This window comes from Mangifera indica, chromosome 1, assembly GCF_011075055.1.
Source record: "Mangifera indica cultivar Alphonso chromosome 1, CATAS_Mindica_2.1, whole genome shotgun sequence".
NCBI lineage: Eukaryota > Viridiplantae > Streptophyta > Magnoliopsida > Sapindales > Anacardiaceae > Mangifera > Mangifera indica.
In genome coordinates, this window is record NC_058137.1 from 25,176,697 (window position 1) to 25,201,679 (window position 24,983).

Here is a 24,983-nt window from a genome sequence, read left to right on the forward strand (position 1 = left end):
AACAAAGGTTATGAAATCCTCAAGTGAGAGAGTTTGAGTTTGAAATTCGTCGATGATATATCAAAATCAAACTTTTGGTAGTGTAATAGTTATAAAGTCGATCATTATATACAAAATTTTATCTATTTGATGTGATTAGTTCAATAATAAAAGATAAAAAAAATTGTTCGATTCAAATAAGGATTCATTATTTCAAAAATCTCTAAAATAAGAAAAAATGTTAAGTATGTATAAACGTCTCACATCTCTTGAAAACAATAACAAAATACAAGGTGTATTCTCTTAAATGATTATGGACAACATTAAGTCTATGGGGCAGAGTATTCGAGCATGATTTAACATTAAACAAATTCAAGAATTATGAAATCAACAAAAGTGTTGAGTATGGTGAAATTTAGTTAATAACTAAGTAGTTATTGTGTTGAGCATGATTTAATATATATATATATATATATATATATATATATATATATATATATATATATATATATATATATATATATAAAAAATGAAATAACTTTCGATCCTTAAAAAGGCATAGACTTCGGATTTAAGAGAGTTCACAAAAATCAACACAAATTTTTATATGGAGCAAATCAAGCTGACTTGGCTAGATAAATCTCAATTCGAATTTATATTTATCAAGTTAAAATTGATTTCAAACTAAAGTTTTTGATTCGATGAAAAATCGAATCGAACTCAAGCTAAACAAAGTTCAATTTAGTAGAGTTTGCGAGCCAACCATTCAGCTTGACTCAATTTGAGCTTGCTCATAGCTCTATATAAATGTGTCAAGTTGTTTTCCAAATTAATATATCATGTCATTTCCAAATTAATAGATGTAGTTAAATTAATTTAAAATTTTCTGGGTTTTATTATATGCCTATCCTTTTGCATGATATATACGTTTCCATTCTAGGGATTCATTGTATAATTGTACTAAAAAACAAAACATATATTTCAGAATGTATCACGAGGCAATTTCCTGTTATGAGAGAGCACTGACGTTGTCAAATAGAAGCTTGAGCACCTATGCAGGTCTTGCTTACACTTACCATTTGCAGGTATCATGGTTTTTTTATTTCCTTTTTCTTGCTCAAGAAGTTAGACCTGTATAATTATTCTAGAAATCCCAATTTTAGAATTTTTACATGGCTTTTAATGTTTATCAATGATGGTAAGTTTAATTATATTCCTTGGCTCTCCCTGGCAGGATAATTTTTCTGCTGCCATTACATATTATCATAAGGTAACCTGTGAAGTGCTTATGAACCTTGTTTGCCATGTTCACGCATTGTTGAATCGAAATATGAAATTCTGAATTTATAATTTTAATATGCTTATGCTTTTTCTTTAATTTGTTTTGTTATGCTAATTTCCAAGTCAGGCTTTGTGGCTGAAGCCAGATGATCAGTTTTGCACAGAGATGTTAAGTTTGGCTCTCGTACATGAAGGTCGTCATGGCATTGAACCCAAAATTGAATCTCACTGAACTGAGGTCCATATTTAATGATTTTGATAATATTATTTTTCGTCATGTAATGTGTATGTAATCTATTATTCTCATGCTTGTAACAATTTTTTTGATTTTCACTAAATGATAAGGGCTCTGGTGCTTGATTTTTTGAAATCTCAGAGCTGGGGAGTTGTAATTTCTGGCCCTGTATTTAGGGCTAGACTGAAACTAAATTAGTTTGGTTTGAATTAGTGTTCAGCTTGATTCAAGTTAGAGTTTCAGTTTGATAGTTTAGTTTGAGTTCGATTCAAATACAATTATGATGAATTAACATGAATAATATTTTATAACTTGACCTATACAATATGACTATAACTTCATATAATAAATTACAGAGTGGAACACTGACACACTTTAAACTAGGAAACAAGCTAATGATGAGATGGAGAGACAATCAAGAAGACTACACCCAAAGTACTAATTTGATTCAAACTCGATTGAGTCTAGACATCAATTTATTCAAATTTGCTGAATTTAAAGAGAAATCACCAAAGGTTTTACTTTTCTGGGATTATTTCTTGAAGGACAAACCTGAGCCGCATAGCTTTTCTTCAAGTATCTTCTCCAAGCAGTCCGACATTGAAGATGTTAAATAATTTCTCCAGTCTCCCACAGTACCTTTCCTAAAAAATGTTTCATTTCTAAATACATAAAATCCAAATTCACTGTATTTACCACCCTTGTTCACCTCTAAATTTTTCAGATTTTCAAAACTACAAATCTTTGATATTTCTTTTACCACTCCTTGCGTCTCTTCAACTTGACTGAAAGCACATCCTAAGAAATTGGCCAAATTCTTGATATTAAATATAATGTTCTCTTGCATGTCTTCATATTTCAGAAAGAGCACCTTTTCTGGGTTCTCTTGACTGGCCTTCCAGTACCCCAACATATGTTCCCAAATGGGGCCATAGAATTGGACTCCATCGCAAATCTTCTCGAAGGCTTCCTCAATTGAAACCAGATTCTTGTTTTGGTCTTGCAATGAAGACAGGAATTTCCAAAGGGAGATGAATTGATCCAGTGGATTTCTGGCTACATAAACAATGCGGCAACCAGAATTCAAGATGGAATTGGGTAATGAAGCATATGGGAGATGGGTGGCCAAAATCCTTGGCTTGGGAATGTCTTCAAGATTAGGAGATTGATTTTTCCAATAAAGATTAAGCTCCAAGAAAGGAACAAGCTGATGAGGATTGGTGGTGAGCAAGGGGCTATTTTGTAGAGGAAAACGAGTACGGTTGATAATGGTGAAAGCGAGGGCTTTTAACCAAGTGGTGCCTGATTTCGGAAAGCTGGCTAATATTATGTCACCGTCTTCTGCTTGGAAGTGTCTCTGAAAGGAGATTATGGCGGGAATGAATTTTGATTGAGCCCAAAACCCTTGGTATTGACAGAGAGGATTCCCATCCAAGTTTTTCTCTCTTGGAAGGTTCAAGAGTAGTTGTTGAATCTCATTGCTTAGCTCTCCTATTGCTGCAGAGGTCTCCATGGATACTTTTTGGAATGCAGGGATCAAGAGATAAGAGTCGGATTCGGATATATGCATCATTTTAGATCACACGTTATTTAATTAATTCTGTGGCGAGACATGGGACCCTCCATTATTCAAGGGTGTTTGTCTGTTTCTTCTTTTTTTATTTTTATTTTTGAGAAATGTGTAACAATTTGTTCATTTTGCAGAAGAAAAGCTTAAAAGTAGTCAGGGCAGGCATTGAGTGGTTCTAGTTTGAAAATAAGTTTGGTTCACAAAAACTCAGAATAAGCTGAATTACAAGGAGTTTCAGTTTAAATCTAAGAGTAATATTATTGAGTTTGAATTAGAGTTTGAGAGTTGATCGATTCATTAAGTTATCAAACTTAATAAATTTAATTTGAATTAATTAAAATAATATTATTTTAATTAATATATATAAAAAAATCATTTTGATTATTTTCTATCAATTACAGTGTTAAACTAAACTCAAGGTTGACTTAAGCCAATATTATAGTTGAACTCAAATTTAACCTTTTTTAAACAATTTGAGTTTAAAGTGGTTTGGTTTGGGAGAAGTTTAGTGAGTTTGAAATTAAACATAATCGTAGGTTGTATTAAACCAAATTTGATGCAGTTTACAACATCGTATTAAAGTCCATCGAAAGGTGGGTCATATGCGGCCTATGGTTCCTTAGGCATATCGTCACAGGCTTTTAGCAAGCTGGCGGGCCCATCATATTATGTACTTTTTTAATTTTAAATTATTTAATTTGTTTAATTTTTTTATTTTTTTTAGAACACAATTAATGATTTCATTATTAAAAATTATTTAAAACAGTTTATGAGCAAAACCATGACAACCAACCCACAAAGACTAAATAAATAAAGAGTAAGACTCTTATGTGATGATATTTCTCTCTTCACACAAATCAATGATGTAGTAACCAACTACTCATATTTACGAGAAATACTATGTATATAAATAAATTAAACAAAATTCATTTAGGTGCATAATTCTATTTTTAACTCCAACCACAAAGTAGTCTTTACCAAATTTGTCCAAGTATGGGGGCATCTGAATTCTCACTAGTTATTGTTTATAAAACTTGTTGTCCTAGCTCAGGTTTATATAGATATCTAATTTGGGAATTAAAATTTCAGTGCTTACACACTTGTAAAATCGTTATTATCATATGCTAATTTGTATCAATAAAATTATATATACTCATTTTGAGTATATAAATGTATACACATTTGATGTGTATCATCATGTAATTAAATGATTTTGAATTAAAAATAAAACAACACTCAATCATGCAATGACACACATTAGTACATATTTATTTGTGTGTTCAAATACATATGTGTAGTATTACTCAATTTTTATTCACTCTTGTTTGATTTTACTATTCACTTAAGCGTGGCTATTTAAAATCCTTGTTACAATAAAGTGGAATACGAGATATACATATTTCCCTATTGAATATGCTTGCTCTTATATTTCCGTTGTCCAGTTAATCGTGATGTTTTAGAAGTCTACAACAATGATGAAAATAAAGCAACAAAATCTTTGATATAAAAATTCCATTATGTTATGTGGATGGCAGCAAATTGGAATTCTGACAGTCTTAAACACAGAATGGCAAAGATTAGCCTTGGCGCTACTATCCATTTTATTTGGCTGGAGAGGAAAAAAAGGGTGTTCGCCAATGAATCAAATAAAATAATCACCAAGTGATAATAAAAAAAAATCAAAGCAACTGCCAGAGACAGAGCCACGGAATTTAGGAAGATCCAACATAAGAATGGAGATGAGGCAATCGTGCAGAATTGGGGCCTGCCATATTGCATCTTTTCAAGGAGAAATTGAGGAATCCTGGTGCTTGGTGGGATGTTTCAGTAATATGTGTGCTTGTCTTGTGGTGGGTGTTTGAGGAGGTGGTTCGCTGGCAGTTTTAGGAGCATCCTGGCTTTGCTTTCGGGGATTTCACGCCTACGTAAAATTAGAGGATGTTGTCTTCAAGATTTTAATCCAAGGTCTCAATGGTTCTCTGTTTCTCCATTCAGGCTGAGGTACTGTTTCCTCTAAGGCTTTGAGTGTGCTGTTTTGGACCAGCAGGTTGGTTTCCTTTCATGGGTTGGCTGTTGCTCTCATCTGCAATTTGGGCTGTAGGGTGGTTTTTTCGAGATTGCAAGGCAAAAGTTGCCGTTTAGGCCCCTTTTTTAGGTTTTGGTTGTCCTCTCTTTTAAGTTCCTTGTTTATAAGAACTTACATAGAGGCTCAAGAGAAAGTGGCCTCTTTTCTTCTCGTTGTTGGGATTGTTTTTTATTTTCGATCTTGTGTAGCATTTTTACTGTGTTAGCTATCATGGGTCATCTTATGGCCTGGATGAGCTTAAGCTGTTTTTGTGTGTCTTTTGGGCCGATTTTGTCTTTTGTTTTGTTAATTAGACCTAGATATGATCCGAGCTAATTTGGTCTTGAAAATCAATTCGGCTTGATTCAAACCAAACTCGAGCCAAAAGATTGGACTCATTTTTAAATTAGAGTCAAACTTGAGCCAAATGATGTTCGACTTAGTTTAACTCAAATTCAACTCAAATAAAGAATGCTTTAGTATAGTTTCTTGTGCAAATACTCTTACTCTAGTTGCAAGGGATTCAATTGCCACCATAGTTAAAACTCTATCAAATTATCTTCAAACTTGTTTTTCACATTTTCATATTCTTTATATTTCATTTATGTCTTATTATCCTCTAAATAAGGAAGTCATTTTTGGAATGTTTCAACTGAACGTACAGATGAGATGATCTCCAATTTTCAATACAGTCTGTATACAACTGAGCCAACTCGGTCTCAAAAGTTGATTCGGTTAGATTTAGTTCAACTCAAATTCTTTAGCTCATTTTTTAATGTAAGCCGAACTAGAGCCGAGGGGTGTGCAACTCGGTTCACCCCGAAACCACCCCTATTGTTAATACATACAAACTTAACATAAAAAAATCTATTATATTAATGAGAATATTCATCTATAAAGAAAGAAAGGACAAATGAGAAAAAAATCAGAGGAAAAGTTGAGGCATCAATCTTAAGAAAGTATCAGTTGCTTACGAGAGAAGGATTGTGGGCTACCTTGAGGCCTCCTAATGAGCGGTTTTCTATAAACTTCTTCATGGACTCGTCCGATTTATTCAAGTTTCGCATTTCGTTATCTCTCATTGAACGTGACTAGCCTCCTCAACAACCTGAATCTGCCTCCACTCCCTCATATGTTGTGTATAATTCCTTTCGAGGAAGGTGAAGTCACAACCAGGGAACCAATGCTAGATGGCAAAGAAGACATCATAAACAAGATGTCCGACTCATCATTGACCTCAGCCTCAACCACAAGCAATCTATTTATCAACTCACCATCCTGTTAGATTACCCACAAAAGTTCTAACTAAGCATCCAACTTATCTGCTCACTCTCTCCTAGTCCAAACTTTTCTTGCTTGAATCATAAATATGTGGACACAGCTAATTCAACTTGTCCTCCCTTCTCAACAGGCTGCTTGTAACAATCAAACTCAACCTCCAAAGCCTCTTCCTTAGCCCTAAAACGTTGCACTTCAACCTTCAGCTTCTCTTGTGCCACCTAAAGTATGGGTGTACAAAACTGGGTAATCAAACCAATTAGTAGTATTTGTGAACCAAACCGATTTTTCTTTCAATTCAAAGAAAATTTCAAACCGAAATCAAACAGATTTTATATAAAAATTAATTGATAACTTAATCAAATTTTTAGTTACTCAATTTCTAAATTTTATATAAAAAATTTGTTTTAAAAGTGAAATAAAAAGTTTTAACCTTGGCAAAAGAGATTGCCGGATATTGTCCAACATCAAATAAAGTGTAGAAGAGAAAAAAATGGATTCGAATGAGTTTAAATTTGATTCAACTAAAGAAAGACAAGAAAAAAAAAAAAACTAAAATTGTGGTGAGCATAGTTGGAAGAGATAAGAATCCTTATCCGCAGAGTCAAATAGGAAGAGGTAAGAGAATCTTTATCGACGGTGTAAAAGAATGCAAGAAGCAATAGATAACATAAGTTGAAGTAACACAAAAGTATAGGGAACGACGGCAATTGTACAAGAATAAAGGAACATCCATTGAAAATTTTGAATTCTTAAACGCTTGCCCACAAAATCAACCTTTTCAAATTTTGCATTTAATATTTCTGAATTTTCTGAATGAGAATTTAATGCAACGCCAACTTCTTCATTGATAGATTTTTTATTTTTATTTTTATGTAATTTAATAAATATTTATACCAAAATAATTTTTTATTATATACTTAATTTAAAAATTGGTTCGGCTCGAATAATCAATTTTTAAATTTAAATAAACCAAAAACTAAATCAAAAGTTTGGTTTTACTGTTATCTTATTATTTAGATCGGATTGGTTTGATTTTTTGATCATTTTTAATACCCCTGACCTAAAGATCTTTTCTCAAGGTCAATGCCTCGTACTTGAGCAACTTATATTCCCGCTTGCGAGTATTCTTCTTTAAGAGAGTCAAGTACATCTCGTTGTAGATGAGAGACAACATGCTTAGGACCTGCAAGCAAAACAAAGTAGAAATAGTAATCAAACAAATGCATAAACTCTGAACACATTATCTTGATGCCATCATCAACAGGCCTGTTTTTAACTTCAAATACGCCACCATTCCGCAGAACTTCAACCAATTACTCTTGAAACACACTCCATCACGGTCACAATAGTGAAGTTGGAAGGCAACTCAATGTTGTCCTTTATATCCAAAGATCGAGAAGAGCAGGAAAGATGAAGGAAGCAGGCTTTGTCTACACCCTGTGTAGCCCCAAAACAACTACATTCAACTACGGCAGGAAAGCACTCATCATCTCGCTATCTCTTTTCTGGAGGTCCCATTGACCACTTTCCCTCTTCAAGCTTCAATGGAAGCTTCTTGCCCATCTAACCATTCATTTTCAATTCCAACTCGGTATATCCTCTGGTGATCTGCTTTCGGCCACTAATACCAGCCCGGTCAGACGTTCAGTTTTTACTGTCCTGCATAATGCTGCTTTTCCCTTTCATTTTCTCTCAACTTCCCCTTAACACCCTCCTTCGTTATAAAAGGAACAATTGATCAGTGCAAACTACCGGCTTCATTTTCAAACACTATGAAAGCTTTTACAATGAGTTGCAATGGGACAGCTGAAAGGGTGTGAAATTGATGTGTTTTGCTGCAGTACAATGATACATCATAGTAAAGTCTATGAACTATAACATAAAACTTGTAAGCCAGAAAGCCTTTGTTCGCCTGTGGCTTTCCTGAGTCTTAAATTGGAGGCTGTCTCTAGACACTACAATCTTGGTAGTAAAGAAACTTGCTGGATACAATATGCCAAGTAACCTTTATCAGAACCAAGGCTTTTTACCACCAGGCCAAACATCATTTTCAATTAAGCTGTATTTAGAAAAAAATTATCATTATGAGTTATATCCTATTCCGAACATATAGTATTGTTGGAGCCATTGAAATCTTCTGGGAATTAAACTTTCTGTAATCTGGCTCTTTTCGTTGAACAAGTGTAAGGTCATCAATTTTAACAAGTAATGTTTTTTCATCTGAACACTTGTAGGTATAATAAAGCTGTGTGGTGGTTTGAGAAGACTTTGGCGCACATCCCATCCTCCTTAAGTGAAATGTGGGAACCGACTGTTGTGAATCTTGCTCATGCTTACAGAAAGTTGAAGTATGTAGTTAAATTAATTTAAAATTTTTTGGGTTTTATTATATGCCTATCCTTTTTCATGACATATGCATTTCCATTATAGGGATTGATTGTATAATTGTACTAAAGAACAAAACATATATTTCAGAATGCATCACGAGGCAATTTCCTGTTATGAGAGAGCACTGAAGTTGTCAAATAGAAGCTTGAGCACCTATGTAGGTCTTGCTTACACTTACCATTTGCAGGTATCATGGTTTTTTCTATTTCCTTGTTCTTGCTCAAGAAGTTAGACCTGCATAATCATTCTAGAAATCCCAATTTTAGAATTTTTACATGGCTTTTAATGTTTATTTATGATGTTAGTTTAATTATATTCCTTGGCTTTCCCTTGCAGGATAATTTTTCTGCTGCCATTACATATTATCATAAGGTAACCTGTGAAGTGCTCATGAACCTTGTTTGCCATGTTCACGCATTGTTGGATCGAAATATGAAATTCTGAATTTATAATTTTAATACGCTTATGCTTTTTCTTTAATTTGTTCTGTTACGCTAATTTCCAAATCAGGCTTTGTGGCTGAAGCCAGATGATCAGTTTTGCACAGAGATGTTAAGTTTGGCTCTCGTACATGAAGGTCGTTATGGCATTGACCCCAAAATTGAATTTCACTGAACCGAGGTCCATATTTAATGATTTTGATAATATTATTTTCCATCATGTAATGTGTACGTAATCTATCATTCTCATGCCTGTAACAATTTGTTTGATTTTCACTAAATGATGAGAGGTCTGGTGCTTGATTTGTTGAAATCTGAGAGCTGAAGAGAAGCTGTAATTTCTGGCCCTGTATTTAGGGTTAGACTCGAACTAAGTTAGTTTGGCTTGAATTAGTGTTCGGTTTGATTCGAGTTAGAGTTTTAATTTGGTCTCAAATACAATTATAGTGAATTAACATGAATAATATTAAATAACTTAACCAATACAATAACGGCCAAACGACTATTTCCCACCCAAGGTATGCTGCAATATCAATTTCCACCCTTTAACTATGGAAACACTAAATATCTACCCATGACAAGTTAAAAATAACGGTGGTTAGGGTAAAATCGTCATTTTCTCTATAATATTAAAAAATAAACTAAAATATAATATATTTTTATCCCCCTAAACTTTGAAAACTAAAATTTTCCCCTAGCCTAAGTTTTAAAAAATGGCAGTTTCACCCTAGGGTTTGGTTTTGAAATCTCCGGCGACTTCTCCAGCTCCATTGCCGACGACCTCTCCCTTCCGAGACATTCTCTCCTTCCGACGATCTCTTTTCTCCCATTTGGAGGCCCGATTGACGTCGAAGACGCCTTGGGAGACAAAGACGAAGTCGTCGTCTTCATCTGGGAAGACTATCGTCTTCCCAGAAGAAGACCTCTGGGAAGACGACTGTCTTCCCAGACGAAGACGACGGCTTCGTCTTCGTCTGGGAAGACGAAGTTCTTCAACTCCTAAGGCGTCTCCGACGCCGATCGGGCCTCCAAATGGAAGGAAAGAGATCACCGGAAGGAGAGGATGCTTCAGGAGGGAGAGGCCATCGGCAATGGAGCTGGAGAGGTTGTCGGAGATTTCAAAGCCAAACCCTAGGGTGAAATTGTCATTTTTTAAAACTTAGGCTGAGGGAAAATTTTAGTTTTTAAAGTTTAGGGGGGCAAAAAGAGATAAAATTTTCAGGCGTTAGGGTTCTGTTAAATTTAACCGGTCATGAGTGGGTATTTAGTGTTTCCATAGTTAAAAGGTGGAAACTTGACATTGCAGCATACCTTGGGTGGGAAATAGTCGTCTGGCCATACAATAACACTATAACTTCATATAATAAATTACAGAGTAGAACACTGGCACACTTCAAATTAGGAAATAAGCTGATGATGAGATAGAGAGACAATCAAGAAGACTACACCCAAAGTACTAATTTTATTCAAACTTGATTGAGTCTAGACAACAATTTATTCAAATTTGCTGAATTTAAATAGAAATCACCGAAGATTTTACTTTTCTAGGATTATTTCTTGAAAGACAAACCTGAGCCGCATAGTTTTTCTTCAAGTATCTTCTCCATGCGATCCGACATTGAAGATGTTAAATAATTTCTCCAATCTCCCACAGTACCTTTCCTGAAAAACGCTTCATTTCCAAATCTCAGTAAGTATTTACCATTCTTGTTCACCTCTAAATTTTTCAGATTATCAAAACTACAAATCTTTGATATTTCTTTTATCACTCCTTGCGTCTCTTCGACTTGACTGAAAGCACATCCTAAGAAATTGGCCAAATTCTTGATATTAGATATGATGTTCTCTTGCATATCTTCATATTTCAGAAAGAGCACCTTTTCTGGGTTCTCTTGACTGGCCTTCCAGTACCCCAACACATGTTCCCAAACGGGGCCATAGAATTGGACTCCATTGCAAGTCTTCTCGAAGGCTTCCTCAATTGAAACCAGAATCATGTTTTGCTCTCGCCATGAAGACAAGAATTTCCAACGGGAGATGAATTGATCCAGAGGATTTCTGGCTACATAAACAATGCGGCAACCAGAATTCAAGATGGAATTGGGTAATGAAGCATATGGGAGATGGGTGGCCAAAATCCTTGGCTTAGGATTGTCTTCTAGATTAGGAGATTGATTTTTCCAATAAAGATCAAGCTCCAAGAAAGGAACAAGCTGATGAGGAGGGGTGGTAAGCAAGGGACTATTTTGTAGAGGAAAGCGAGTACGGTTGGCAATGGTGAAAGCGAGGGCTTTTAACCAAGTGGTGCCTGATTTCGGAATGCTGGTTAATATTATGTCACCGTCTTCTGCTTGGAAGTGCCTCTGAAAGGAGATTATGGCGGGAATGAATTCTGATAGAGTCCAAAACCCTTGGTATTGATAGAGAGGAGTTCCATCCAAGTTTTTCTCTCTTGGAAGGTTCAAGGTTAGTTGCTGAATCTCATTCCTTAGCTCTTCTATTGCAGCAGAGGTCTCCATGAATACTTTTTGGATTGTTGGGATAAAAAGACAAGAGTCGGATTCGGATATATACAGCATTTTAGGCACAAACGTTATTTAATTCTGTGGCGAGACAAGGGACCCTCCATTATTAAAGGGTGTTTGCCTCTTACCCTCCATTATTAAAGGATGTTTGTCTCTTTCTTCTTTTTTTTTTGAGAAATGTGCAACAATTTGTTCATTTTATAGAAAAGAAGCTTAGAAGTTGTCGGATTAGCATTGGGTCGTTGCAGTTCGAAAGTTGCCTGGCCCTTTATTTAGTAGATCAGTCTATTATATTATATATTTATTTTTTTAATTTTAAATTATCTAATTATTTTTTTAAACACAATCGATAATCTCATGATTAAAGGGTACTTAAAAGAGTTCGAGATTACAAAAGTTATGACAACAAACCTGTGAAACTAAATAAAAATAAGACTCTTATGCGAAGATATTTTCTTTCCACACAAATCAATGATACAATAATTAACTACTCTTATATCTAAGTAATTATATATATATAAATAAATTATGTATAATTCATTCATATGTATAATTTTATTTTTAACTTCAAAGTCTCTACCAAATTTGTCCACGTTTAGGGGCATCTAAATGCTCACTAGTTATTGTTTATAAAACTTGTTGCCCCGGCAAAGGTTTATATAGATATCTTACTTAGGAATTAAACTTTTAGTGCTTACACACTTGTAAAACTATTGTTATCATATACCAATTTGTATCAATAAAAATATGTGTATCTATTTTAAGTATATAAATATATACACATTTGATGAGTATCATCATATAATTAGATGATTTTGAATTAATAATAAAACAACACTTAATCATATAATGATATACATAAATGTATATTCATTTATATACTCAAAATTTATACGTATAGTATTACTCAATTTTTGTTCACTCTTGCTTAATTTAACCATTCACGTACGCGTGCTATTCAAAATCCTTGTTGCAATAAAGTGGAATACGAGATACACATATTTCCTTATTGAATATGCTTGCTCTTATATTTCCGTTGTCCAGTTAATCGTGTTGTTTTAGAAGTCTTTAAGATAATACGACGGTGATGAAAGTAAAGCAACAAAATCTTTGATATAAAAATTCCATTATGTTATGTGGATGGCAGCAAACTGGAATCCTGACAGTCTTAAACACAGAATGGCAAAGATTAGCCCCGGCGCCAGTATCCATTTTATTTGGCTGGAGAGGAACAAAAGGGTGTTCGCCGATGAATCAAATAATCACCAAGTGATAATAAAAAAAAAATTAAAGCAACTGTCAGAGACCGAGCCACAGAATTTAGGAAGATCCAACATAAGAATGGAGATGAGGCGATCGTGCAGAATTGGGGCCATCCATATTGCATCTTTGCAAGGAGAAATTGAGGAATCCTGGTGCTTCGTGGGATGTTTTAGTAATATGTGTGCTTGTCTTGTGGTGGGTGTTTCAGGAGGTGGTTCCCTGGCATTTTTAGGAGCATCCTGGCTTTGCTTTCGGGGATTTCACGCCTATGTAAAATTAGCGGATGTTGTCTTCAAGATTTTAATTCAAGGTCTCAATGGTTCCCTGTTTCTCCATTCAGGCTGCGGTACTGTTTCCTCTAAGGCTTTGAGTGTGCTGTTTTGAACCAGCAGGTTGGTTTCCTTTTATGGGTTGGCTGTTGCTCTCATCTGGAATTTGGGCTGTAGGGTGGTTTTTTAAGGCTTGCAAAGCAAAAGTTGCCGTTTAGGCTCCTTTTTCTGGTTTTGGTTGTCCTCTCTTTTAAGTTCCTTGTTTATAAGAACTTGTTGGGATTGTTTTTTATTTTCGATCTTGTATAGCATATTTACTGTGTTAGCTATCATGGGTCGTCTTGTGGTCTGGATGAGCTTAAGCTATTTTTGTGTGTCTCTTGAGCCGGTTTTATCTTTTGTTTTGTTAATACATACATACTTTACATAAAAAAATCCATTATATTAATGAGAATATTCTTCTACGAAGAAAGAAAAGATAAATGAGAAAAAATCAGAGGAGGAAAGGCTAAGGTATCAATCTTGAGAAAGTATCAGTTGCTTACGAGAGGAGGATTGTGGGCTACCTTGAGGCCTCCTAATGAGCGGTTTCCTAGAAACTTCTTCATGGACTCATCCGACTTATTCAAGTTTCGCATTTCCTAATCCCTCATTGAACGTGACTAGCCTCCTCAACAGCCTGAATCTGCCTCCACTTCCTCGCCTGTTGTGTATAATTCCTTTCGAAGAAGGTGAAGTCACAACCAGGGAACCAATGCTAGATGGCAAAGAAGACATCATAAAAAAGATGTCCGACCTTATCATTGACCTTAGTCTCAACCACAAGCAATCTATTTATCAACTGACCATTCTGTTAGATTTCCCTCAAAAATTCTAGCTAAACGTCCAACCTATCTGCTCACTCTCTCCTAGTCCAAACTTTTCTTGCTTGAATCATAAATATGTGGACGTAGCTAATTCAACTTGTCCTCCCTTCTCAACAGGCTGCTTGTAACAATCAAACTCAAACTCCAAAGCCTCTTCGTTAGCCCTAAAACGCTGCACTTCAACCTTCAGCTTTTCTTCTGCCACCTAAAGTATGGGTATACAAAACTAGGTAATCAAACCAATTGGAAGTATTTGTGAACCAAACCAATTTTTCTTTCAATTCAAACAAAATTTCAAACCGAAACCAAACAGATTTTATATAAAAATTAATTGATAACTTAACCAAATTTTCAGTTACCCAGTTTCTAAATTTTATATAAAAAATTATTTTAAAAGTGAAATAAAAAATTACAATGTTGGCAAAGGACATTGCCGGATATTGTCCGACATCAAATAAAGTGTAGAAAAGAAAAAATTGGATTTGAATGAGTTTAAATTTGATTAATTAAAGAAAAACAAGAAGGGAAAAAAAAAACTTAAATTGTGGTAAGCGTCGTTGGAAGAGATAAGAGTCAGATAGGAAGAGGCAAGAGAGTTTTTATCGATAGTGTGAAAGGATGCAAGAAGTAATAGATAACATCAAGATTGGATTCAAGTCGAGTTGAACTTGAGCTTGGTTCAGTTTGCATATAGTAAAGTTCAAGTTTGAACTCAAGAAAGCTAAGCTCAAACTTGGTTTGAATTTAGTTTAATTCATTTCGAGCTCGAGCCTTTAACTAACTCGTTGCTAAAACGATATTGTTTTGTATCAAAATTTTTAATTTACAAATTTGATGAGTAACTCAAACTTAAAAATATTAGCTTGAGCTCGAACTCGCTAGAATTTGTATACGACTGATTCATTTCAGACCCATTCAAATCAAATTTAAATGAACTTAGTTTGAACCTATCCCTATATAGCATGAGCTCAAGTGAAACAAAAGTACAGAGAACGACGGCAAGTATACAAGAATAGAAGAATATCCATTGAATATTTTGAATTCTTTAATGCTTGCCCACAAAATCAACCTTTTCAAACTTTGCATTTAATATTTTTGAATTTTGTGAACGAGAATTTAATGCAACGCCAACCTTTTCATTGATAGATTTTTTTATTTTTATGTAATTTAATTAATATTTATGTCAAAATAATTTTTAATTATATACTTAATTTAAAAATTAGCTTGGTTCAAATAATTAATTTTTAAATTTAAATAAACCAAAAACTAAATCAAAACTTTGGTTTTACGGTTACCTTGTTAATATAGATCAGATTGCGGTTTGGGTATCGATTCGGTTTGATTTTCTGATAATTTTGAATACCCCTGACCTAAAGATCTCTTCTCAAGGTCAATGCATCATACTTGAGCAAATTATATTGCTGCTTGCGAGTATTTTCTTTAAGAGAGTCAAGTACCCTCGTTGTAGATGAGAGACAACATGCTCAAGGCCTGCAAGCAAAACAAAGCAGAAATACTAATCACATCAATACTTAAACAAATGCATAAACGCTAAACGCATTATCTTGATGCCATCATCAACAAGCCTTTTTTAACTTCACAGGCGCCGCCATTCCGCAGAACTTCATCCAATTACTCTTGAAACACACTCCATCACGGTATATCCAAAGGTCGAGAAGAGCAGGAAAGATGAAGGAAACAAGCTTTGTCTACACCGTGTATAGCCCCAAAACAACTACATTCAACTACTGCAGGAAAGCACTCATCATCTCGCAATCTCTTTCCTGGAGGTCCCATTGGCCACTTTCCCTTTTCAAGCTTCAATGGAAACTTCTTGCCATCTAACCATTCATTTTCAATTCTAACTCGGGATATCCTCTGGTGATCTGCTTTCGGCCACTAATACCAGCCCGGTCGGACGTTCAGTTTTTTCTGTCCTGCATAATGCTGCTTGTCCCTATCATTTTCTCTCATCTTCCCCTTGACACCCTCCTTCGTTATAAAAGGAACAATTGATCAGTGCAAACTACCGGCTTCATTTTCAAACACTATGAAAGCTTTTACAATGAGTTGCAATGGGACAGCTGAGAGGGTGTGAAATCGATGTGTTTTGCTGCAGTAAAATGATACATCATAGTAAAGTCTATGAACTATAACATAAAACTTGTAAGCCAGAAAGCCTTTGCTCGCCTGTAGCTTTACTGAGTCTTAAATTGGAGGCTATCTCTAGACCCTGCAATCTTGGTAGTAAAGAAACTTGCTGGATACAATATGCCAAGTAACCTTCTACCAGAACCAAGGCTTTTTACCACTAGGCCCAACATCATTTTCAATTAAGCTGTATTTAGAAAAAAAAAAAATCATTATGAATTATATCCTATTCCTAACATATAGTATTGTTGGACCCATTGAAATCTTCTGGGAGTTAAACTTTCTGTAATCTGGCTCTTTTCGTTGAACAAGTGTAAGGTCATCAATTTTAACAAGTAATATTTTTTCCTCTGAACACTTGTAGGTATAATAAAGCTGCGTGGTGGTTTTGAGAAGACTTTAGCACACATCCCATCCTCTTTAAGCGAAATGTGGGAACCGACCGTTGTCAATCTTGCTTACAGAAAGTTGAAGTATGTAGTTAAATTAATTTAAAATTTTCTGGGTTTTATTATATGCCTATCCTTTTTCATGATACACACATTTCCATTCTAGGGTTGATTGTATAATTGTACTAAAGAACAAAACATACATTTCAGAATGCATCACGAGGCAATTTCCTGTTATGAGAGAGCACTGACGTCGTCAAATAGAAGCTTGAGCACCTATGCAGGTCTTGCTTACACTTACCATTTGCAGGTATCACGGTTTTGTTTTATTTCCTTGTTCTTGCTCAAGAAGATAGACCTGTATAATTATTCTAGAAATCACAATTTTAGAATTTTTACATGGCTTTTAATGTTTATTTATGATGTAAGTTTAATTATATTCCTTGGCTCTCCCTTGCAGGATAATTTTTCTGCTGCCATTACATATTACCATAAGGTAACCTGTGAAGTGCTTATGAACCTCGTTTGCCATGTTCACGCAATGTTGAATCGAAATATCAAATTCTGAATTTATGATTTTAAATCAGGCTTTGTGGCTGAAGCCAGATGATCAGTTTTGCACAGAGATGTTAAGTTTGGCTCTTGTAGATGAAGGTCGTCATGGCATTGAACCCAAAATTGAATTTCACTGAACTGAGGTCCATATTTAATGATTTTGATAATATTATTTTCCATCATGTAATGTGTATGTAATCTATTATTCTCATGCTTGTAACAATTTTTTTGATTTTCACTAAATGATAAGGGGCCTGGTGCTTGATTTGTTGAAATCTCAGAGCTGAGGAGTTGCTGTAATTTCTAGCCTTGTATTTAGGGCCAGACTCGAGCTAAATTAGTTTGGCTTGAGTTATTGTTTAGCTTGATTCGAGTTAGAGTTTCAATTTGATAGTTTAGTTCGAGTTCAATTCAAATACAATTATGGTGAATTAACGTTAATAATATTTCATAACTTAACCAATACAATATCACTATAACTTCATATAATAAATTACAGAGTGAAACACTGTCAAACTTCAAATTAGGAAACAAACTGATGATGAGATGGAGAGACAATCAAGAAGATTACACCCAATGTACTAATTTGATTCAAACTCGATTGAGTCTAGACATCAATTTATTCAAATTTACTGAATTTAAAGAGAAATCACTGAAGGTTTTACCTTTTTGGGATTATTTCTTGAAGGACAAACCTGAACCGCATAGCTTTTCTTCAAGTATCTTCTCCAAGCGATCCGACATTGAAGATGTTAAATAATTTCTCCAATCTCCCACAATACCTTTCCTGAAAAACGCTTCATTTCTAAATCCAAATTTACTGTATTTACCATTCTTGTTCACCTCTAAATTTTTCAGATTATCAAAACTACAAATCTTTGATATTTCTTTTACCACTCCTTGCGTCTCTTCAACTTGACTGAAAGCACATCCTAAGAAATTGGCCAAATTCTTGATATTAAATATGATGTTCTCTTGCATGTCTTCATATTTCAGAAAGAGCACCTTTTCTGGGTTCTCTTGACTGGCCTTCCAGTACCCCAACACATGTTCCCAAACGGGGCCATAGAATTGGACTCCATTGCAAATCTTCTCGAAGGCTTCCTCAATTGAAACCAGATTCATGTTTTGGTCTTGCAATGAAGACAAGAATTTCCAATGGGAGATGAATTGATCCAAAGGATTTCTGGCTACATAAACAATGCGGCAACCAGAATTCAAGATGGAATTGGGTAATGAAGCATATGGGAGATGGGTGGCCAAAATCCTTGGCTTTGGAATGTCTTCAAGATTAGGAGATTGATTTTTCCAATAAAGATTACGCTCCAAGAAAGGAACAAGTTGATGAGGAGTGGTGGTGAGCAAGGGGCTATTTTGTAGAGGAAAACGAGTACGGTTGACAATGGTGAAAGCGAGGGCTTTTAACCAAGTGGTGCCTGATTTCGGAAAGCTGGTTAATATTATGTCACCGTCTTCTGCTTGGAAGTGTCTCTGAAAGGAGATTATGGCGGGAATGAGATTTGATTGAGTCCAAAACCTTTGGTATTGATAGATAGGATTTCCATACCAGTCTTTCTCTCTTGGAAGGTTCAAGAGTAGATGTTGAATCTCATTGCTTAGCTCTCCTGTTGCAGCAGAGGTCTCCATGGACACTTTTTGGAATGCAGGGATAAAGAGGTAAGAGTCGGATTCGGAGATATGCATCATTTTAGGCCATACGTTATTTAATTCTGTGGCGAGACAGGGGACCCTCTCCATTATTAAAGAGTGTTTGTCTCTTTCTTCTTCTTATTTGAGAAATGTGTAACAATTTGTTCATTTTGCAGAAGAAAAGCTTAAAAGTTGTCGGCATTAGCATTGAGTGGTTCTGGTTCGAAAGTTGCCTGGCCCCTCTTATGGATATTTAGTTGATCAGTCTATTATATTATATATTTATTTTTTTAATTTTAAATTATTTAATTATTTTATTTTTTTAAACACAATGGATGATCTCATGATTAAAGGGTATTTAAAAGAGTTCAAAATTACAAAAACTATGACAACAAACCTGTGAAACTAAATAAAAATAAGATTCTTAAGTGTTGATATTCTCTTTCCACACAAGTCAATAATACAATAATTAACTACTCCTATATCTAAATAATTATATATATATAAATAAATTATGTATAATTTATTCAAACACAATTTTATTTTTAACTTCAAAGTCTTTACCAAATTTGTCCAAGTTTAGGGGCATCTGAATTCTCACTAGTTATTGTTTATGAAACTTGTTACCCTAGCTCAGGTTTATATAGATATGTTATCTGAGAATTAAAATTTCAGCGCTTATAGACTTGTAAAAACTTTTGATATCGTTTACTAATTTGTATCAATAAAACTATGCATACCTATTTTAGGTGTATAAATATGTATATATTTGACATGTATTATCATATAATTAGATGATTTTAAATTAATAATAAAACAACACTTAATCACATGATGACATACATAAGTGTATATTCATTTGTATATTTAAAATATATACGTATAATATTACTCAATTTTTATTCACTCTTGCTTAATTTCACCATTCACTTACGCGTGGCTATTCAAAATCCTTGATGCAATAAAGTGGAATACGAGACATACATGTTTCCTTATTGAATATGCTTGCTCTTATATTTCCGTTGTCCAGTTGATCGTGATGTTTTAGAAGTCTTTAAGATAATACAACAGTGATGAAAATAAAGCAACAAAATCTTCGATATAAAAATTCCATTATGTTATGTGGATGGCAGCAAACTGGAATCCTGACAGTCTTAAACACAGAATGGCAAAGATTAGCCTCGGCGCCACTATCCATTTTATTTGGCTGGAGAGGAACAAAAGGGTGTTCGCCAATGAATCAAATAATCACCAAGTGATAATAAAAAAAAGATCAAAGCAACTGTCGGATACTGTGTAGGATTTGGTAGGAAAATTACAATTTTTAGATTATGTTTACATCATATGTAACAATAGTAATATAAAATTTACATGTTGTTTCAAGAAATAAAGTATAGAAACATGTAAACTATCTTGTATCTTGTAATTTAATTTGAAGTTAGGAAGCTTGAATCACTAAAATAAGTGATCTTTTGGCTTGCACCTTTCAAGGAAGAAAAATGGATGTTTTTCCCGGCAAAAAGAAGAAGAAAAAAAAATCTCTATATTTTCTTCTTTTTTCTTCTATTTATTGAACTTAAACTTGATATTTATCAAGTTAAATCATATGTCTATTTTCCATTAGTTGATAATTAAAAGTAAGGGAAAAGGACTATTTCCCACCCATTTTTTAGCCTCATCTCAAACGTATACCCACGTCTGATGAAAAACTCAAACACCTACTCAAAGTTTAATCTATTTGCACCCACCTACATATTTTATATTAGATTAAGGGGTAAATTCGTTATTTTATCAATAATATTAAATAATTAAAATTTTATCTTATTTTCCCCTCTTTAATTTAAAAAACTAATATTTGCCTCTTGAATTAAGTTTTAAAAAATTCACTTTTTCCCTCTGAAATACAACCACTTTTTTCAGCGACGACAGAAAAGTTTTTATCCAGAGGTCGGCCACCTCTGGGTGACCGTCGTCCAAATCTTTGGATGATGAATTGTCGTCCGTTCTAGATGACGTTTCCTCGTCTATTTTGGACGATGTTTTGTCGTCCAAAGAATAGACAACGAAATATCGTCCAGAATGGATGAAGCGTCGTCCGGTGAAGCTCAACGAGCATTGTCCATAACTAGACCGATTTTTCTTTCAATTCAAAGAAAATTTGAAACTGAAATCAAACAGATTTTATATAAAAATTAATCGATAACTTAACCAAATTTTTAGTTACTCAGTTTCTAAATTATATAAAAAAATTTATTATAAAAGTTAAATAAAAAATTATAACCTTGGTAAAGGAGATTGCCGGATATTGTCCGACATCAAATAAAGTGTAAAAGAGAAAAGTCGATTCAAATGAGTTTAAATTTGATTCAATGAAATAAAGACAAGAAAAAAAAAAAAAACAGAAATTGTGGTGAGCGTCGTTGGAAGAGATAAGAATCTTTGCCCGCGGAGTCAGATAGGAAGAGGCGAGAGAGTCTTTATCGACAGTGTGAAAGAATGCAAGAAGCAATAGACACCATGCGTTGAAGTAAGACAAAAGTAGAGGAACGACGGTAATTGTAGCAGAATAAAAGAGCAGCCATTGAAAATTTTGAATTCCTAAACGCTTGCCCACAAAATTAACCTTTTCAAATTTTGCATTTAATATTTCTGAATGAGAATTTAATGCAACGCCAACTTTTTCATTGATAGATTTTTTTAAATTTTTATGTAATTTAATAAATATTTATACCAAAATAATTTTTTATTATATACTTAATTTAAAAATTGGTTCGGCTCGGATAATCAATTTTTAAATTTAAATAAACCAAAAACTAAATCAAAAGTTTGGTTTTACAGTTATCTTATTATTTAGATCGAATTGCAGTTTGAATATCGATTCGGTTTGATTTTTTGATAATTTTGAATACCCCTAACCTAAAGGTCTTTTATCATGGTCTTTTATATTCCTGCTTGCGAGTATTCTCCTTTAAGAGAGTCAAGTTCATCTCGTTGTAGATGAGAGAACATGCTCAAGACCTGCAAGCAAAACAAAGTAGAAATAATAATCACATCAATACTCAAACAAATGCATAAACGCTAGACACATTATCTTGATGCCATCATCAACAGGCCTTTTTTAACTTCACAGACACCACCATTCCGCAGAACTTCAACCAATTACTCTTGAAACACACTCCATCACGTTCACAATAGTGAAGTTGGAAGGCAACTCAACGTTGTCCTTTATATCCAAAGATCGAGAAGAGCAGGAAAGATGAAGGAAGCAAGCTTTGTCTACACCCTGCAGGAAAGTACTCATCATCTCGCAATCTCTTTTCTGGAGGTCCCATTGACCACTTTCCCTCTTCAAGCTTCAATGGAAGCTTCTTGCCCATCTAACCATTCATTTTCAATTCTAACTCGGTATATCCTCCGGTGATCTGCTTTCAGCCACTAATACCAGCCCGGTTAGACGTTCAGTTTTATCTGTCCTGCATAATGCTGCTTTTCCCTTTCATTTTCTCTCATCTTCCCCTTAACACCCTCTTTCGTTATAGAAGGAACAATTGATCAGTGCAAACTACCGGCTTCATTTTCAAACACTATGAAAGCTTTTACAATGAGTTGCAATGGGACAGCTGAGAGGGTGTGAAATCGATGTGTTTTGCTGCAGTACAATGATACATCATAGTAAAGTCTATGAACTATAACATAAAACTTGTAAGCCAGAAAGCCTTTGTTCGCCTGTAGCTTTCCTGAGTCTTAAATTGGAGGCTATCTCTAGACCCTGCAATCTTGGTAGTAAAGAAACTTGCTGGATACAATATGCCAAGTAACCTTCTACCAGAACGAAGGCCTTTTACCACTAGGCCCAACATCATTTTCAATTAACCTGTATTTAGAAAAAAAAAAAAATCATTTTGAATTATATCCTATTCCTAACAAATAGTACTGTTGGAGCCATTGAAATCTTCTGGGAATTAAACTTTTGTAATCTGGCTCTTTTCGTTGAACCAGTGTAAGGTCATCAATTTTAACAAGTAATGTTTTTTCATCTGAACACTTGTAGGTATAATAAAGCTGTGTGGTGGTTTGAGAAGACTTTGGCACACATCCTGGTACGTGCTGTCGTTGACACCCAAATTAAATCCTAAATTCCTGTAACAAAAATGTAGTAAAGGAAAGTAGGGATCGATCCCTCGAAGAGCCTTGATTAGTACGTCGTTACAAATAATCGAAACAAAGAAATAAAAAGGGGGGTTTTGAACTGAATGCAAATTATAATGAAAACAATAAATAAAAATTCAGAAAAGTAATCTAAAAGGAATAAATTGATTTAACAAACCTTGGTCTTCGGTCACATCCACCATTGGAACTACGATTGATCATCGAAACAAAATATCAAATTAATTAATTGAATATTCGTTGTGATATTAAATTTACCTGTCATTCCTTACGATTAGTTAACCAAAAACATGTATTCCAATTAACCCTTATTGATTAATAATTCGGATACGATCTCGAATTTAATTAAACAATAGCATTACGAATTAGAAAGACCAACGAAGCAAGACAACACAAGCGTACGACGTTGCATTTAGAAATAGCATTACGAATTACGAATTAGAAATGCAACGTCGTACGCTTGTGTTGTCTTGCTTCGTTGGTCTTTCTAATTCGTAATGCTATTGTTTAATTAAATTCGAGATCGTATCCGAATTATTAATCAATAAGGGTTAATTGGAATACATGTTTTTGGTTAACTAATCGTAAGGAATGACAGGTAAATTTAATATCACAACGAATATTCAATTAATTAATTTGATATTTTGTTTCGATGATCAATCGTAGTTCCAATGGTGGATGTGACCGAAGACCAAGGTTTGTTAAATCAATTTATTCCTTTTAGATTACTTTTCTGAATTTTTATTTATTGTTTTCATTATAATTTGCATTCAGTTCAAAACCCCCCTTTTTATTTCTTTGTTTCGATTATTTGTAACGACGTACTAATCAAGGCTCTTCGAGGGATCGATCCCTACTTTCCTTTACTACATTTTTGTTACAGGAATTTAGGATTTAATTTGGGTGTCAACGACAGCACGTACCAAATTTTGGCGCCGTTGCCGGGGAGTTTTTAATTTGTATGTTCGTTACGCGATCTTTGAAACAAGCTAGTTTACAGTTTGATCCAGAAATTGAAAAGACTGCAAAAGGGCTGAGAAAAGAAGCGAAAAGGAGACTGCAAGCACACAAATCAGTGCACGAAACAGAGGAAAACATGGCTGAAAATCAGACTTTACGAGAGCTTGCTGCTCCAAATTTAAATCAACAACCACACTGCATTACTTTTCCGAATTTAGATGTTAATGCCACCTTCGAATTAAAATCTGGACTAATTCATCTTTTACCTATTTTTCGTGGTTCTGCAGGTGAAGATCCTCATAAACATTTAAAGGAATTATTTTTCGTGGTTTTCCAGATCTTACTTCTCTTGATCTTATTCAATTCTAAATTTATTGAAGAACATTTTGATGTGTGTAATTATGTGGGTACAATATGTTTTGATTGTTCGAGTTTGAATAATGCCTCAATTAATTCTTTAAGTTCTGGAATTGGGTTATCTGACAAGATTGATATATAATAATTACTTCCATCCGAATATTGATGTATAATGATTAACACCATGTGAATGTCATTGTTCAGCTGTGTTTTTCACACACATTTTTTCCCGACCAGGCAGTTATATGTTTATGTCTCAAAGTCGTCTTCATATTGGTAACAATTATATTGTCATGAGCATCCATTACACCACCTTACTCTTGCCATACTCTTCATGTCCCCCCATGTTCGCCTCCTTGTCACATCTTTGGTTATTAGCTCTCTTATGGGGGGCAGCCTAGCAGGGCCTTTTAGCAATAAGTTGCTGTACAAGTTATAGAACCTTCTGATCAAATCTGTTGTTGGGCATCTTAACTATAAAGTGCATTTTGGGCTTTCACTTATTTTATTTTATTTTTGTACATGGCTTATGCTCCTTTGATGTTCTTGATAAATGGATTATAATTGTAATTTTTTTTCTTTCAATATTGGC

General features: G+C 34.3%; 5 protein-coding genes across 6 annotated transcripts; 2 read left to right on the top strand and 3 right to left on the bottom strand.

Moving 5' to 3' along the window:
• The first annotated feature begins 928 nt into the window (after positions 1-928).
• Positions 929-1,632, top strand: LOC123219627 (anaphase-promoting complex subunit 6-like). The gene is made up of 3 exons (XM_044641633.1): positions 929-1,064; positions 1,214-1,249; positions 1,388-1,632. Exons 1-3 carry the CDS (start codon positions 966-968, stop codon positions 1,490-1,492), a joined length of 240 nt encoding a protein of 79 aa, XP_044497568.1. The 5' UTR covers positions 929-965; the 3' UTR covers positions 1,493-1,632.
• A 147-nt stretch (positions 1,633-1,779) lies between these two features.
• On the bottom strand, positions 1,780-3,089 carry LOC123219557 (cytosolic sulfotransferase 15-like). The gene has a single exon (XM_044641568.1). It carries the CDS (start codon positions 3,066-3,068, stop codon positions 2,028-2,030), a length of 1,041 nt encoding a protein of 346 aa, XP_044497503.1. The 5' UTR covers positions 3,069-3,089; the 3' UTR covers positions 1,780-2,027.
• A 5,426-nt stretch (positions 3,090-8,515) lies between these two features.
• On the top strand, positions 8,516-17,650 carry LOC123219610 (anaphase-promoting complex subunit 6-like). 2 transcript variants are annotated; one of them, XM_044641616.1, is made up of 4 exons: positions 8,516-8,759; positions 8,887-8,986; positions 9,136-9,171; positions 9,310-9,484. In XM_044641616.1, the coding sequence occupies exons 1-4, from the start codon at positions 8,620-8,622 to the stop codon at positions 9,412-9,414; spliced, it is 381 nt and encodes a 126-aa protein (XP_044497551.1). In that variant the 5' UTR covers positions 8,516-8,619; the 3' UTR covers positions 9,415-9,484. The 2 variants fall into 2 exon arrangements, with proteins under 2 accessions (XP_044497551.1, XP_044497559.1); XM_044641624.1 differs by lacking the exon at positions 9,310-9,484 and adding an exon at positions 17,290-17,650 and having other exon boundaries at positions 8,535-8,759.
• Positions 10,570-11,781, bottom strand: LOC123219580 (cytosolic sulfotransferase 15-like). The gene has a single exon (XM_044641589.1). The coding sequence runs from the start codon at positions 11,756-11,758 to the stop codon at positions 10,790-10,792; it is 969 nt and encodes a 322-aa protein (XP_044497524.1). The 5' UTR covers positions 11,759-11,781; the 3' UTR covers positions 10,570-10,789.
• Positions 17,651-17,687: 37 nt separating the features above from the next.
• Positions 17,688-19,002, bottom strand: LOC123219525 (cytosolic sulfotransferase 15-like). Its single transcript, XM_044641522.1, has one exon. It carries the CDS (start codon positions 18,962-18,964, stop codon positions 17,933-17,935), a length of 1,032 nt encoding a protein of 343 aa, XP_044497457.1. The 5' UTR covers positions 18,965-19,002; the 3' UTR covers positions 17,688-17,932.
• Between the last annotated feature and the right edge of the window lie 5,981 nt (positions 19,003-24,983).

What these genes read in the sequence shown, in the direction of transcription:
- LOC123219557 (XM_044641568.1), bottom strand. Translation starts at nt 3,068, where the DNA reads ATGATGCATATATCCGAATCCGACTCTTATCTCTTGATCCCTGCATTC.
- LOC123219580 (XM_044641589.1), bottom strand. Translation starts at nt 11,758, where the DNA reads ATGGAGACCTCTGCTGCAATAGAAGAGCTAAGGAATGAGATTCAGCAA.
- LOC123219627 (XM_044641633.1), top strand. Translation starts at nt 966, where the DNA reads ATGTATCACGAGGCAATTTCCTGTTATGAGAGAGCACTGACGTTGTCA. An exon ending in CTTACACTTACCATTTGCAG is followed by an intron (nt 1,065 to 1,213) that starts GTATCATGGTTT and finishes TCTCCCTGGCAG; the next exon opens with GATAATTTTTCTGCTGCCAT. An exon ending in CCATTACATATTATCATAAG is followed by an intron (nt 1,250 to 1,387) that starts GTAACCTGTGAA and finishes TTTCCAAGTCAG; the next exon opens with GCTTTGTGGCTGAAGCCAGA.
- LOC123219525 (XM_044641522.1), bottom strand. Translation starts at nt 18,964, where the DNA reads ATGATGCATATCTCCGAATCCGACTCTTACCTCTTTATCCCTGCATTC.
- LOC123219610 (XM_044641616.1), top strand. Translation starts at nt 8,620, where the DNA reads ATGTTTTTTCATCTGAACACTTGTAGGTATAATAAAGCTGTGTGGTGG. An exon ending in CTTACACTTACCATTTGCAG is followed by an intron (nt 8,987 to 9,135) that starts GTATCATGGTTT and finishes TTTCCCTTGCAG; the next exon opens with GATAATTTTTCTGCTGCCAT. An exon ending in CCATTACATATTATCATAAG is followed by an intron (nt 9,172 to 9,309) that starts GTAACCTGTGAA and finishes TTTCCAAATCAG; the next exon opens with GCTTTGTGGCTGAAGCCAGA.